Source organism: Cystoisospora suis (genome assembly GCF_002600585.1).
Source record: "Cystoisospora suis strain Wien I chromosome Unknown contig_596, whole genome shotgun sequence".
Taxonomy (NCBI): domain Eukaryota; phylum Apicomplexa; class Conoidasida; order Eucoccidiorida; family Sarcocystidae; genus Cystoisospora; species Cystoisospora suis.
In genome coordinates, this window is record NW_027153397.1 from 961 (window position 1) to 14,079 (window position 13,119).

At 51.3% G+C, this 13,119-nt stretch overlaps 2 protein-coding genes across 2 annotated transcripts; one reads left to right on the forward strand and one right to left on the reverse strand.

The window, feature by feature from the left end:
* Positions 1–4,431, forward strand: CSUI_001492 (cullin family). The gene is made up of 6 exons (XM_068061698.1): positions 1–253; positions 899–1,006; positions 1,781–2,079; positions 2,818–2,914; positions 3,545–3,612; positions 4,036–4,431. The coding sequence occupies exons 1-6, from the start codon at positions 73–75 to the stop codon at positions 4,192–4,194; spliced, it is 912 nt and encodes a 303-aa protein (XP_067926325.1). The 5' UTR covers positions 1–72; the 3' UTR covers positions 4,195–4,431.
* Positions 4,432–5,968: 1,537 nt separating this feature from the next.
* On the reverse strand, positions 5,969–12,806 carry CSUI_001493 (methionyl-trna synthetase). Its single transcript, XM_068061699.1, has 4 exons — positions 11,383–12,806; positions 9,865–10,306; positions 8,516–9,473; positions 5,969–8,009 (listed from the first exon to the last, which is right to left on the reverse strand). The coding sequence occupies exons 2-4, from the start codon at positions 10,277–10,279 to the stop codon at positions 7,769–7,771; spliced, it is 1,614 nt and encodes a 537-aa protein (XP_067926326.1). The 5' UTR covers positions 10,280–10,306; positions 11,383–12,806; the 3' UTR covers positions 5,969–7,768.
* Positions 12,807–13,119: the final 313 nt, after the last annotated feature.

The window sequence follows — 13,119 nt, forward strand, 5'->3', positions numbered from 1 at the left end:
TCGTCTGCCGAGGACAACAAGAATGACGAACAAGAAAAAGGAGGAGAAGGAGAAAGCGAAGAAGGAAAGGAAATGGAATCAGGAGAGGGGAGTGATAATAAAATCAAAGATCTGCTTGCTAACGTCTCTGCTATAACAGCAGGACAGCATCATCATCAGAGGGGAGGAGGAGTCAGCTCGGGAGTCGCTGTTGTTGAGGGAATAGAATTCAGTGTTCAGATCCTTACTACAGGTCATTGGCCGACTTATCCTAGTGAGTTGTTGGATCTGCTCTTCTCTTTCGGTCCATGTGTTTATTACATATGCGCGCGTGCCTCGTTGTCCACCTGCTACCTGCATACGGTTTGCATTACTACGTCCAATTGAAAAGTAGGTCACCAGTTCCCCTCCGTGTGTATGTAGTCTTTCTAACTTTTCGTCGTCGAGTTCGTGCCTTGATGATGTTCTCTTCTACGGTTAGAGTTATGTCTGCATACAGAGATAGATAGACAGGTGTAGATATACACTCATCTGCTCGTGAGTTCATGCGAATATACACACCCATCCATAATCTGTGAATGCGGGGTGTAAGCCTAACTGATATGTATAGTTTTTGATTGCAATTGTTTCACAGGAAAAGACAGGAAATACTCATGTATAAACAACTGTATATGTTTACCTGCGATCATTCTAAACAAATCTCTGCTCCGTTCACAACAACCAAACTGTGTCGCGGATCAAGAAACAGTTTCCTATTCCACCTGTGTCCGCATGCAGTGCTTTTCTACCTCTCCGGTGGGTTGGAGCTCGATCAGCAGGCTTGTTCTGTCTGTTAGATGGAATAGGAAAGAAGTCCTAAGAAGAGAAAAAAGAAAGCCAAAGAGGTGTCTTGTATTATGGTCTTGTGTTTTCTCTCCAGCTACACCCGTATGCCTTCCTCCTGCTCTTAAACACTGCCAGCTGCTTTTCGAAGAATTCTATGCAAGCCAGACACAACATCGACGCGTTACTTGGGTACCTGCTCTAGGTCAGTATACGGTCGTAAGAGTTCCATCAGTGTGTTCTTATTATTATTGGGACCGCTACTGATAACTCCTGTTGCCCCCCACTGTAGGCAAGAAACTGCTTAGACCCGATGTATGCATCTATCTATCGACCTATTTGTCTGACCGGTGGGCCTCGTCACTCCTGCCGTTGAAACCCGCGATGGTGTTTTCTTGTGTTCACATCTTGTTGTAAATTTCTCTTCTACACGTTGCATGCCTGTGTGGCTGTTATCAGCAGGGAAAAGCCTTGGATGCTTTTGTGTGCACGTAAAGTGCTCCCTGGTAAAAGGGAGACAGTTTCTGTTCTTTAACTTGTGCGGAGTAGGGGGGGGGCTTCAGTACGTATGATGAGAAGAGCTTTTTCACAAAGCTCTGTCGCAGATACTCTCCCCTCTCTTCATCTCTGTCGAATTTCGTCAGCCGTACCCCCCCCTGCCTCTGAAATCCCTCTCATAGACATGACACAATGTCTCTTTCTTCGCTATCCTTCCAGTATTCTCATTGGAACATTCAGCTACTGCAGTGCCTATAGGTGACTTAGTAGACACGTCTCTTCTGTCGTCTTGGCATTCATTCGTTCTCCAGTGAAAGAATTTGTGGTTAACTCATTCTTTTCTCCCGTTCATCTTGTCTAGAATCTAACAATGAAGGTCAGATCCCCCTCCTTATCGACGCCACGAAGACCTTCAGTTTTCCTTCCTCGTTGTGGTTTTTCTTCTTGTTCTCTTGATCTCTTTCATTCTTTTTTCCAACAGGTACTGTCGTGGTGAGCGGTCTCTTTCTGAAAAAGCATGACTTGCTTTGTAACGTGTACCAGGCATGTGTCCTTTTGCTCTTCAACTGGGATAGTCCCTACTTTCCTGATGGCCGTCATAGACGTACAGGCAAAGAGAAGAACGAGGAGACAGACAAAAGCGATGAACCCAAGGAACAAAAGCGTGAAGATCCAAAGTTGACTCTATCTCAAATAGTGGAAACTCTTGGGCTGGACGAGACGACAGTGAAAAAGATGCTCGGAAGCTTCTTCTTGGGAAGGTTCAAAATCATCAAAAAGGTGAGTTCCTTTCGTTCTCCACTTGAGGACGACACCTGCTTCTTCACCCACCTCTTGTTAGCCAGTTGGTTCACATTAGGGGAATCCACGACTCTGTTAGCTCTCTCCCTGAAGATCCGGCACTCGTTTTCAAGACGTCTCTCTGTCTTTATTTATGTGGTACTCGATGAAAACTCGTAAAGGAACACACTGGTCTATCCTTGGTTCGTTCAGTCACTTTCTAGAGAATCATCTTCTACATAGACCTTCACAAGCCTAGGCATACCTGATCCTCGCCCATGGCATCTGTACGTATGTGTATAGTGCTGTGTGTTGAACTACCTCCCATATGTATGTAGAAAAGGTTCTTGATGCCTCCGTTGTTTGTGTTTATAGGAGGTTCTCAGGTCACAGAGAGGTCGTGCTGTCTCTGCCCTGTGACCAGCCAATCTGTCGTCTCTTTTTGATGCGCCCGGACAGTTTTGTTTTTTCTTCTTCATACATCTGAAGAGAGAAAACCCTTGTCTAGGAGCTACGGGCAGACTTGTGTATCTGACAAGCATGCCATAGCCTGAGTCTAGTTATGGACGTCGCGGATAATGTAGACAGCTCGTTCCATAGGGATGTGGGGATGCGCCTGTTTCCGCCTTCGTCAAACAGTGAGTGCCTTTTCCATTCTTTAGTCTCAAATAGTATGGCTCCTTTATGTTTCGTTGCCTGCCATGTTTTGCTGGTTCCATTTGTTCTGTCTTGCCTTAGCTCGGCGATGACACGTATCAAGTAGACCCCACGTTCACATGCCTGAATCGGAAGATAAAGATACCAACACCCCTCCAAGAAGAAGTTCAATCAAGAGGTGAGAGGATGGAATCGAGAGGGAGAGCGCGTGAAAAAAACAAAGCCAGATTGAAGTTGTTTTTCATTGAAGGGAGAGAGGGGTTTATCGCAGCGGAAAAAAAAGTAGAAGGTCCGGACCAGGGCCATGTAGAAAAATGGAAGACAGGAAGCTTGTACGAGCACTTACTTAGGGTCTGCATCAACACTAGTTAAGGAGAAAAAGGTGCGCTTGCGTGTCAGACTGATACGGTAGAAAAGACAAAGAAGAGGCTTCGTTTTCATAGCGAAACAGCTCATTCGCCCAGTCCTTCAGCTAGATTGCTCTACGTTCGTGTCTTGGATCAGCTTCAGAAGAAAGGTAAGCAAGAGCCACTATGGCTTTCCAGTGCGCTGGGTGTACCTTCGATCTTCGTCGTGGGTGATGAAGACACGAATGACACTTCCGTGTTCATCCTCTTTACTTATGATGGCACATTTTCTCCCTCTCGCCTGCAAGAAGAAGAAAAGGGAAATTTTTCGACGATCGGTTGGCGTTGGAGGAGGAGGAAAGCAGGAGTTCGTATCGGTCGTTTTTCTTTAACAAGCGCGGGTTCTTTCAGCCTGTGACGGGGGTCTCTTGTTTGCTGCTGTGATTCTTTTGTATATACAGAGCGTGTAGAGGAAGACCGCTCTATTGCCATTGAGGCCGCCATCGTACGCATTATGAAGGCAAGAAAGGTAATTTGCACTTCAGTTTTCTTTCTCTCAATCCGTTCATGTCCTCGCAGGTATCGGATACACGGGGATACAGAGATACGATGCTGTGTCCGGGATTCAATACTCGCCTATACCTTCACTAAGAAGGCGTACATACGTGAGACTAGGAGGGCAGTTCCCCGCCTGTTTTCGAATGAACTGGTGATAAGGTTTTCAGGTGTGCACTCGTCACCGGTTGCAACTAGTGGCAGGACGGAGCTAGACTCCTTCACAGAAAGTGACATAGCTTCAGCTCAAGATACTGCTGTTGATACTTGACTGATACTCCTCAAGCGTCCGGGGTGTAAAGTGGTTTCGTATCGTCGTTTGAATTCGCACGTGCTCGTGGTCGAACAGCAGGGTGAAAGGAGAGCTGACTGCGTTCTGTGGGTATCCTGTTTACAGTCGCTACAACATCAGCAGCTACTAGCAGAGGTGCTGAGCCAACTGAGCTTTTTCAAGCCAAACCCAAAGCTCATCAAGAAACGGCTGGAGCACTTGATTGAACGCGAGTTCATCGAGAGAGACCGGGATAACCCGAACCTCTACCGTTACGTCGCCTGAGAAAGAAAAGACAGTGACGGACAGAGAGTGGACTGCGGGTGTCGCCGACAGGAGGAGACTCTCCAAACAGAGAGAATTTTTTCTCCGGTATCCTTTCTCTCTGGCAGTTGCAGTTGGTCCCCGTACGAGTCAGACAACTGTACTAATATAATCACACAACTATATACATGCGTAGGTGCGTGCATGTCCGGTCATGTGACTCTGCCCGTCATTCTGTCGTTAAACTAAGGGATGGGGTGACAACTGCCTTATTGCGAACCGCCGTAAAAGATCTCTCTAGGGCTGGTGCAGCAGTGGCTGCATGCGGTAAGGAACTCGCCAAACGCGTCGGTCAGCAGGGCAGAAGATGGGATGACGGTGTCTAAACTGTCAGAAATCAACCTAAAGCGGTGTGTAGAAATTACTCCGTAAGGCAGACTAGACTAGGTTCATTGTTGTTGAGAGATTTCTCAAATGGAGAGAGAACGGATCCGGCAGGCACACCGCCAGGAATTGGGAGCACGGAAAAACAGAAAGGCAACTCTCAGGGTGAAACCCTGTTACCGATGCCTGCACAGCAAAACATTCATAAAAGCGTTGCTATTGTAGGGGAATCAGCGTGGAAGCACATTTCGTCCGGATGGGTGAAGCTGCCTAGTGCTACGAGGTACTTCCGGGAGACTATTTGTGGACATGGCACACGAAGGCGTTTTTCTTTCGCAGGACGATGGCAGAGAACGGTTTGTCCACTCGCGTTTTTGACGGGAAGAGGTGTCTTCCTCCCTTTCCCGAAGACGACTAGCAATGAAGGGCGAGCAGTCTTGGCATATCGACTGCGGTGAAAAACCGCCGACGCACGACTGCAAGCATCGAAACTTTCGCGATTGTCGAACCCCCTGGGGCCGTTGCCCGAACTGGAAACGTCCGCACACCTTGGAGTAACCAGATCGCATAAGCGCGCGCGGTGCGCTCTACGCCAAGCTGACCCGCGGATCCGGATGCCCCACACGCACTGCGCGCCTAGGGCGCGTTAGCAGATCGGCCGTGACACCTGTACTTGTATACACCAACCGGTGAACACCTCGTCTTACGCGATTCACATCGTGTTTAATTGGCCGTTGAGCGTGTCGGCCCGGGGTAGCGAGTGTGGTCATTCATCCCTCGGAGCATCTATCGTGCCTACCATGCCTCCGAAACCTACACCCCCGTGATGCCGCCTAACAGTCTTGTCACCAGCGGCGCGCGCCGCGCTCGCTCCTACGTGTTTCCCGCGAACACCATGTACGTCGCCTCCTGCGACGGCAGGGAAACTTAGCAGTAGTTCCTTCGTGTCAGGCCCGAGCTCGGACCCTGGTTGCCCGGTAGGGACGCCGGTACAACGAGCGAACATAAAGATCTGGCTTGCAACGTACTACACCGCTCGCTGCTGGCCTCATGTGTCTGAGAGGGCTCGCTCTACTTCCTCATGCTCAGCTTGTTTCCAAGCCGCAGCGGAACGCGGTGGAGGACCGATCAACTAGTCGCCCTGTAAGGCCCAATGAGACGTCAAACCAGTAAGCTCTTACCGGATTGCCGGCATACTGAGACGGAAGGTCTGAGACAGGAATGGGCTGCGCAAAAGGTGACAAGAGAGTCGTGAAGACAACACGAGTCAAGCGTTCTCCTCACGCGAACTATACGCTTGAAATCCGCATCTCGCACCGACTGGAAGAAAAACCGAGATGCTGAAGTAAAGCCTAGGGGGTCTACAGCACTATGTCCTCTACAAGGACGGGGCTTTCGAATGCAACCACCTAGTCTGCCCCGCACAGCAGGCGCCACTAGGCGAGAACCCGGGTGCGCGGTTCTCGACAACACATCGTGGCTTACGGTAGGCACGCACACCCCTGTACGTGTGTGGCACATTCGAACGTGGAACCGACCAAGCTCTGCACTATCCTCCCATCTATTTCAAGCGCCCGGGCGCTTCCAGCTTCGGAAAGTGTAAACAGTGCTGGCTCGCGCCATTCAGCAGCTACTTAACCACCTGTGGCCCGCACGCTGTGCATTCAAGAGGCTTAGAGGGCTGACACGTGAGTGGCCCACCGCTGTGATGAACGAAGCCCCATACTGTCGCTGTATGACCCGGCAGCAAAAACTGATCAGTTCGTTCACTGCAACTCTACGAGGCGTGCAACAAAGTTTTCAATACTCTAGGAGACGACCATGGTCCCTGGCGAAAAGGCACGAACCCAACCCGAATACAGGAAGGCGAGCACCTGCCGGAAGATGAGACGTGTCTTGGGTTAGCAACCCACGCTCACGCTACACTTGCCGCCACGCGTCTGCCTGGAACACTGAGTCGACTGAAGTCACATTTTGTATGCCAGCTCAGAACCGAGGCTTCGCACGCTGTTTTGTATTACTAAGAATGTACTGACTCGTGACCTGTCCGTCATACAGCTAATGTGAAGGCTTGTCGCCCTTCCTCTACGCAAAAATCAGATTTCCCTCCGGAATGTCAGGGTGCACGACGACCCCAGCTCCAGCTTGGCCTGTTACTCCCAGCAAGCCTGCTCCCTGAACTGCAACCTGACCACCTTCACCGACGCGAAGATTCATCGCCTGCATATCTGCTATCTTAAGATTTTCACGGCTTCTAAGGACAGGAGGAAACCCTGATACTTCAACCACCGATCCTAGCGGCACCTCCTTGCCATCCCGAACTGTCAGTAAACGCCCCTCGTTGGCGGTGGGCTTGGCCTTGGCAGCCAATACCATCACCTGGCTAACCACGCCCTTCACTGTTGCTGACTTGACGTTACAAAGAGCCATCACTTGTTTTCCAATGAGCTCATCCGCTTGAGCTTTTTCCTTCTCCGACAGCATAACGACTCCAGTCTTCGTCTCTCCAGTCTCCGCAAAACGCAAATGCAGAACCAGAAGTGGTGGCGCTGCTGGGTCCTTGGCACAGAGGGGATGAGGATCCGCCTTGGCTATTTTTCCGACGCGGATTTCACACCTCTGGAAAGGGATTTCAGCCGTTTGCTTCGGGGATACTTTTTTCCTGAAGAGAACCTCGCCGACTTCCACAGGCGTCCCCGGAACAAGGTTATCGTACCATGGGCTCAGCTGCAAAAGGGCGTGAGTTTTTCCGCTAACATGCAGCTTTTTGAAGATCTCTTCGGCCGCGCTGGGAATGAAAGGCTCTAACAGCAACCCTAGTACATACACAGCCTCCAGTACACCCCTGACGACCCCCTGCCTTTCCCCTGCGTCACTCAAAGTCCAAGGAGCCCAGTCGGTGAGATACTTGTTCGCCTCCCTGCACGTCTCCATAACAACTTCCAAAGCTTCTCGGAGCTGAAACTCTGCCATCAGACGGTCCACCTCAGCCACCGTAGGGACAATAGGGAAAGGTGGCCTGCCATCTCCCGGGAGATGGGCGTCAGGCACGACGCCATCGCAGTACTTTGAACAGAGCGATGTGGCACGGTGCACAAGGTTTCCGAGTGAATCAGCGAGATCAGCGTTCATGCACGCAGCCAGCGCCTCAGGGTCAAAGCGTAAGTCGCTCCCCAGGCGAGTCTCCCGAACAAGATAGAACCGGAAACTATCAGAATCGTAGTCTTTCAGAATGTCGTTTGGGTCTATTACATTTCCAAGACTCTTTGACATCTTCTCGCCATCTGCTGCAGTCACGAAGCCATGCCCGAACACCGTCTTCGGTAATGGTAGTTCCGCGGCCATGAGCATGCAAGGCCAAATAACAGTGTGGAACCAGATGATATCTTTCCCAATCAGATGCAAGTCCGCAGGCCAAAACCTCATGCGCGCTCCATCGTTCATCTTGCATGCTGGCAGCGCAGCGAAACAGCACACCACAAGAACGCTTCGGATTTTCTCGCGAACATCCCATATATGATGCGAGGCTTCTCTACGATGGAGGAGGAAGTCTGGACACGCTAATCCACATGCCAGGAAGCTTTGAAAGAGCGCACAGTTTTGACGGTATGGAGCATGCTGTTGCAGAGACGTTCTTCTTCTAAAGACGACACAGCAGGCGAACATCTCAGCAAACTGACACACACAGGCCTATCCCTGCGCTGCTTTCTGCATGTGCCGATGATACAAAGAAGACACTGAATAGCGTCTGCAGTAGAAAAATGGCTCCTCGTGCAGAAGACCGAGAAACTGTCGGAAATCGCCGAATGCATGCGTCACTTGCAGATGCTTCAGCTTTCACGGAAAGCCGATAAGACAAAACACACAAGCAAAAAAAATTCTTCTACGGAACGGAGTGGACAACAAAGACGACGGCCTACCCGAGAAGTAATTTGTCAAAGCATCGAACCAGACATACATCACATGCTTCTCGTCGCCCGGCACCGGGACACCCCAGCTGAAGGTAGTTCGACTACAAGAAAGGTCAAGAAGAGGCTCTTCAAGTCTCCGCAAGATATTTCGCCTGCGTTCTTCCGGCTGGATGAACTCCGGATGTTTCTGAATGTGATCGACAAGGCGAGCTTGGTACTTGCTCATGCGGAAGAAGTATGATGGCTCTTCCATCTTTTGGAGCGGCTTCCCAGAAACGGGATCCTTATAGTCCGCAGCCCGAGCTTCGTTCTCGGTGACGAATGTCTCCTCCCGCTCGTTATACCAGCCAGTATAGGTGTCTAGATAGATATCTCCTTTCTCTTGGACACGCTTCCATAGCCACTGGCAGACAGCCTGATGTTCGGGACTGGTCGTCCGAATGTAGAAGTCATTGGAAATATGGAGCCTCTTATTCATATCCTGGAATCCACTGACGTACAAGTCACACATTTCCTGAGGCTTCTTTCCCGACCGTTCCGCTGTATTTGCGATCTTTTGGCCATGCTCATCAGCTCCTGTCAAGAAGAAGACTTCTCGCCCGAAACGACGGTGAAACCGGGCAATGACGTCTGCTATGACGGCCTCGTACACATGTCCCATGTGCGGAGGACCGTTCGTATAGTTGATAGCCGTTGTTAGATAAAACTGACGCGGCTCTGGGCCTAGATGTTTTTTCGTCACGACAGACTCCCCGCAGCCCGTTGTGAGGCCACTCCGTGTGACGGGAGGTGCGTATGCCGCACTAGGAGGCGGGAACACACCCAGGGCAGAAGAAACGGCGGGGTGAGCGGCGACGGAGGAGAGAAGTTTCTCAATCTGAGGCCAGTCAGCAAGCGTGCTCGAGGGGTGAGCGTACCGAACAGACGAAAAGACGAACATCGCCGGGAGCGAAGAAAACGTCACGGGGACGGAGAAAGAGAAGGGGGAGGCAGAACCTAGAGTTGCTGAAAACGCAGAACACGGGGCATAAAGCTATACGCTCACGCAGGACGGCTTACTTCATCTACTTTTCAATCAGTTTGTAACTGCTTGAAGCCTTCAATATATTACAGCGAACGCGCTGTGCAGTCGCACATCAGCATGGTGACGGTATGCGCAGTCGGAATATGCACTACTTTGTTTAGTGGAAGACACAAGAAGGCAGAGCATTCCCCACTGAGTGTCGAGACAGAACAAAACGCATACTACGGCGCACCGCAGAGCTCCAGTATACACAGGGAATAATGAAGCGCCACGTACGCAGCCGACAGCTTCGTAGATACGTGAAAGGAAGAGATTGACAAAACTGTGGTTCTTTTCGGGTCGGAACGGACGGGACAAAAGGACAAGCCCTACCTAGACTGTTATCAAGAAAGTCTAGCTGTTTCAAGAGCGCAGCCTTGTTCACTCCCCTTAACGCTGCACGGAACTTGAAGGCGGCCCAGGATAAAGCGTCTTCTACTTCCCAGTGGTTGCTCGTCTCTGTTTCGATGCTCGTGACTTGTTTTTTTTCTTCGTCGTTCGTGAAAGCAATATACAAGCACGCTGCATAGAGGGAAGAGATCGGCCCTTCGGGTGTGAGAAGAGCCCAGCTCGCCGTCTCGCTTTCTGAGCTTGAAAACCCAGAAGAAGCGCCAGAAAGGGAACCTCCCTTGGACAAGATAATGGGAGCTTCCAGTGCGTTCGCCACCATCAAACAGGTTGCAACTTCCTCAGGTGAGCCGACACCCGGGACAAGCTTTAGCGGACCGGGGATACGGGTAGAGGCCATTGTCGCGTAGCCGAGAAGGGTCGAGGTCTGTAGAAAGAAGAGAGTAGACCCTCCTCACAAATCGCGAAGGGATGGAGGACGATAGGAGACAAAATGCAGTTGCCACGATGCACGCCGTAATACATCTCTCCGGAGACACAGATGCAACATGCCACGCCGACGACGGCGTGGACCAACCCGAGAAGTACGTACACAGAGTACTGGCCGACTGTTTGCACGTCCACACTGAAAGCTTACACTTGCTTATATGCATAGGAAGAAATCAAGCTGATGTATGTCAGTGTACACGAGGTGTCGACGAAGACTTTCCACAGGCAAAGTAGGTGACCGCTGCACAGTCGGATGTCTCAACAAAGGGTGGGTAGCTCGACAGTCAATAAGCGCTCGTCGCGGTGAACAGAAGGGGATCGGCTGTCATGTCAGAGGTCCTCTCAGTCATGTCGAGAGCATAAGGTCGTCATACCAACGCCGCACAGTGTCCGTCTCGGTTGCGTCACACATGCGAGCGCACAGAAAAGAGTATTGCAGAAAAGATACACGGCTGCTGTGCACTTTGGCCAGATATGCGATGACCTGAACGACCGGAATTCACGGAGCACGTCTGAGGAAGAATCGGAGGCATGCGGGTTAGCACTCACGGATATATACGTACCTGTGGGTACAATGTGGTGGCTATGTATCTATGTAGTCGTATGGATGCATGTGACCCGCGAGCCGTACAAGATCTACGTAGATCGGCATCCCCACGTTTGAATGGAAACAGATTCACATGAGCCCCGACGGCACACGTCGTATACACAGTGGCTCTATGGGGCTGATACCTCTCCTCGAGACCTCCTAAAAAGCATGCTAGTTACATAACAATGAATGTGGATCGTTTCAGCCCAAAACACAGGCAAGTCTTCTTTCTTTTGCAGTGTGCAGATATACCACCGTTTTTTTCCGAGAAGAGAAATCGCTCGACGCGCGACACCTGTAAATACTGCCACAACATCGCTCAGAGCTTGCACGAGAGTCCTTATCCACACACATATCCCCTACGAGGGTCTCAAGCACAGCGACTTCTCCAGTATCACGGCACCTCGCCGTCGCCACTGTCTTACCAGAGTACCCAGGACATGTCAAGAAGACTCCCGGAAGAAGGTGAAGCGACACCGACCACGCAACCCGCAAGAACAGGCAACTCCTCTACTCGACTGGAATTACGAGGACATGTCTCATGGGACAGGAAGAGAGAACGTGCTGTCGATATGTTGTACACAGACCCTAGGTACTGCCAAGTCCGCTGAAGTAGAGTGCATTACGTCTGGACTGGCATATGACGGCAGCGAAATTGTGGCCGTTCAAAAGTCGAAGAAACTGAGTTGTCCTTCAACACGAGAAAAGTGCCCTTCACTCGTCGGGGATGTGGGCCACGGCTACCAGCAAAGAATGCAATCAGCACGCCATCGGACCAGGGGAGTCGACAGAAAAAGGCACCGACACGACGTGAACAAAGACCCTGTATAGTCTTCTCTGCGTCTTACGCAGTTTCCGAGATTGTTGCAGAAGACTATGGAGACGGAGGAGGCGCGTTCGAGGTAGCACAGAAAACGGAAACGGTACTCCAGGAGACTGTCCCCTCACTTTCTACGGGGCTTCGAGTGTCGCTCTGATCGAGGCATACTGACCCTGTTCTGTGCCAGCAACGCGAAAAACGAGGATGAGAGTATGACTCTTTGCTTCGTCTGATTTCTCATCCGTTCCAGGACACGGGCGAGCCTCCCCAGCTGCGAACAGGCCCCGGCCAGATTTGAGGTCTGCATGCACACTTCGAGAGCTCCCGTCGTGTAGGAGAGTAGATGTAGGTATTCACGACTGTGAGCACTACACGACTACTGGCTCTTTTGCTGCCCATCTTGGTGTCTGGACATGGTCCAACACGAGTGAGACGCGGTAGTGCGTCCTTTTGGTGTCGAGCGTGCCTTCACGTACCTGCAAGTTGAAAGTGGAACGAGGGAGAGGTGCGGTGGATTCCCCGAAAGCTTTTCTTACAGTGCATCCGCGTCGGTGTTTATGCGGTGCTGTGACCCAAGATTGAGGCAAGAAAAAAAAGTGCTGAGCACATTCTCGGCACTCTCTAGCCACGGAGGATTTCATGTAACGTTTCTGCGCTTGAGAAAACTGCTGCTGAGAGGAGACAGTTTTCAACATCCGTTAAGACAAGCCTATTTCAATGTGATACTGTAGTGAGAAGGCCCCCGGCCCGCAGGGGGACATGCTCGACGGTCGGCTTCAGACTTGCACGAAGTGACACTCACGCTGGCACCGCACTTGTCAGGGTGTTCTTGTTCGCACCGAGATCCAGCGTTTCTCCCTTGCTGAAAGCGAGGCCGACCAACAACAGGACGCAGTTGATATAGGCTGCGGGCTGGGCACGTTCGGTTCCGGATGTAACGCCTGAGGCGCGCCTCTGCGCGGTGTGGCTTTCAGCTTCGAGGTGGTAGGCGCCATCAACAGCTCTGGCGTGAGGAGTGTTACGTTGGTCTGTTTGTTAGCTGCGCGGAGCGCTATGCCTGGACCGTTGGCCAGGGAGGTCTAGTGCGTGTCTAATAGGTGTGCTGGGGACTGTTGGGACAGAAAACACAGATACGAACTTCTGGAGCTTGTGTTACAGGCCCTACCAGCGCCACCCGAGCTTTCTCTGCTCCACCCTCTGCGAATGTAGCAGTCGACAAGACACGGAAACCAGATCGCCGGCTAGTGATACTTCGTGCCGGTGGGTGCGGTTTGTAATTTTTTGTCCGTTCCGCTTGCGCCTTTCAGATTGGCTTTTGCCGACGCCAGTTGTGCAGCGGCCT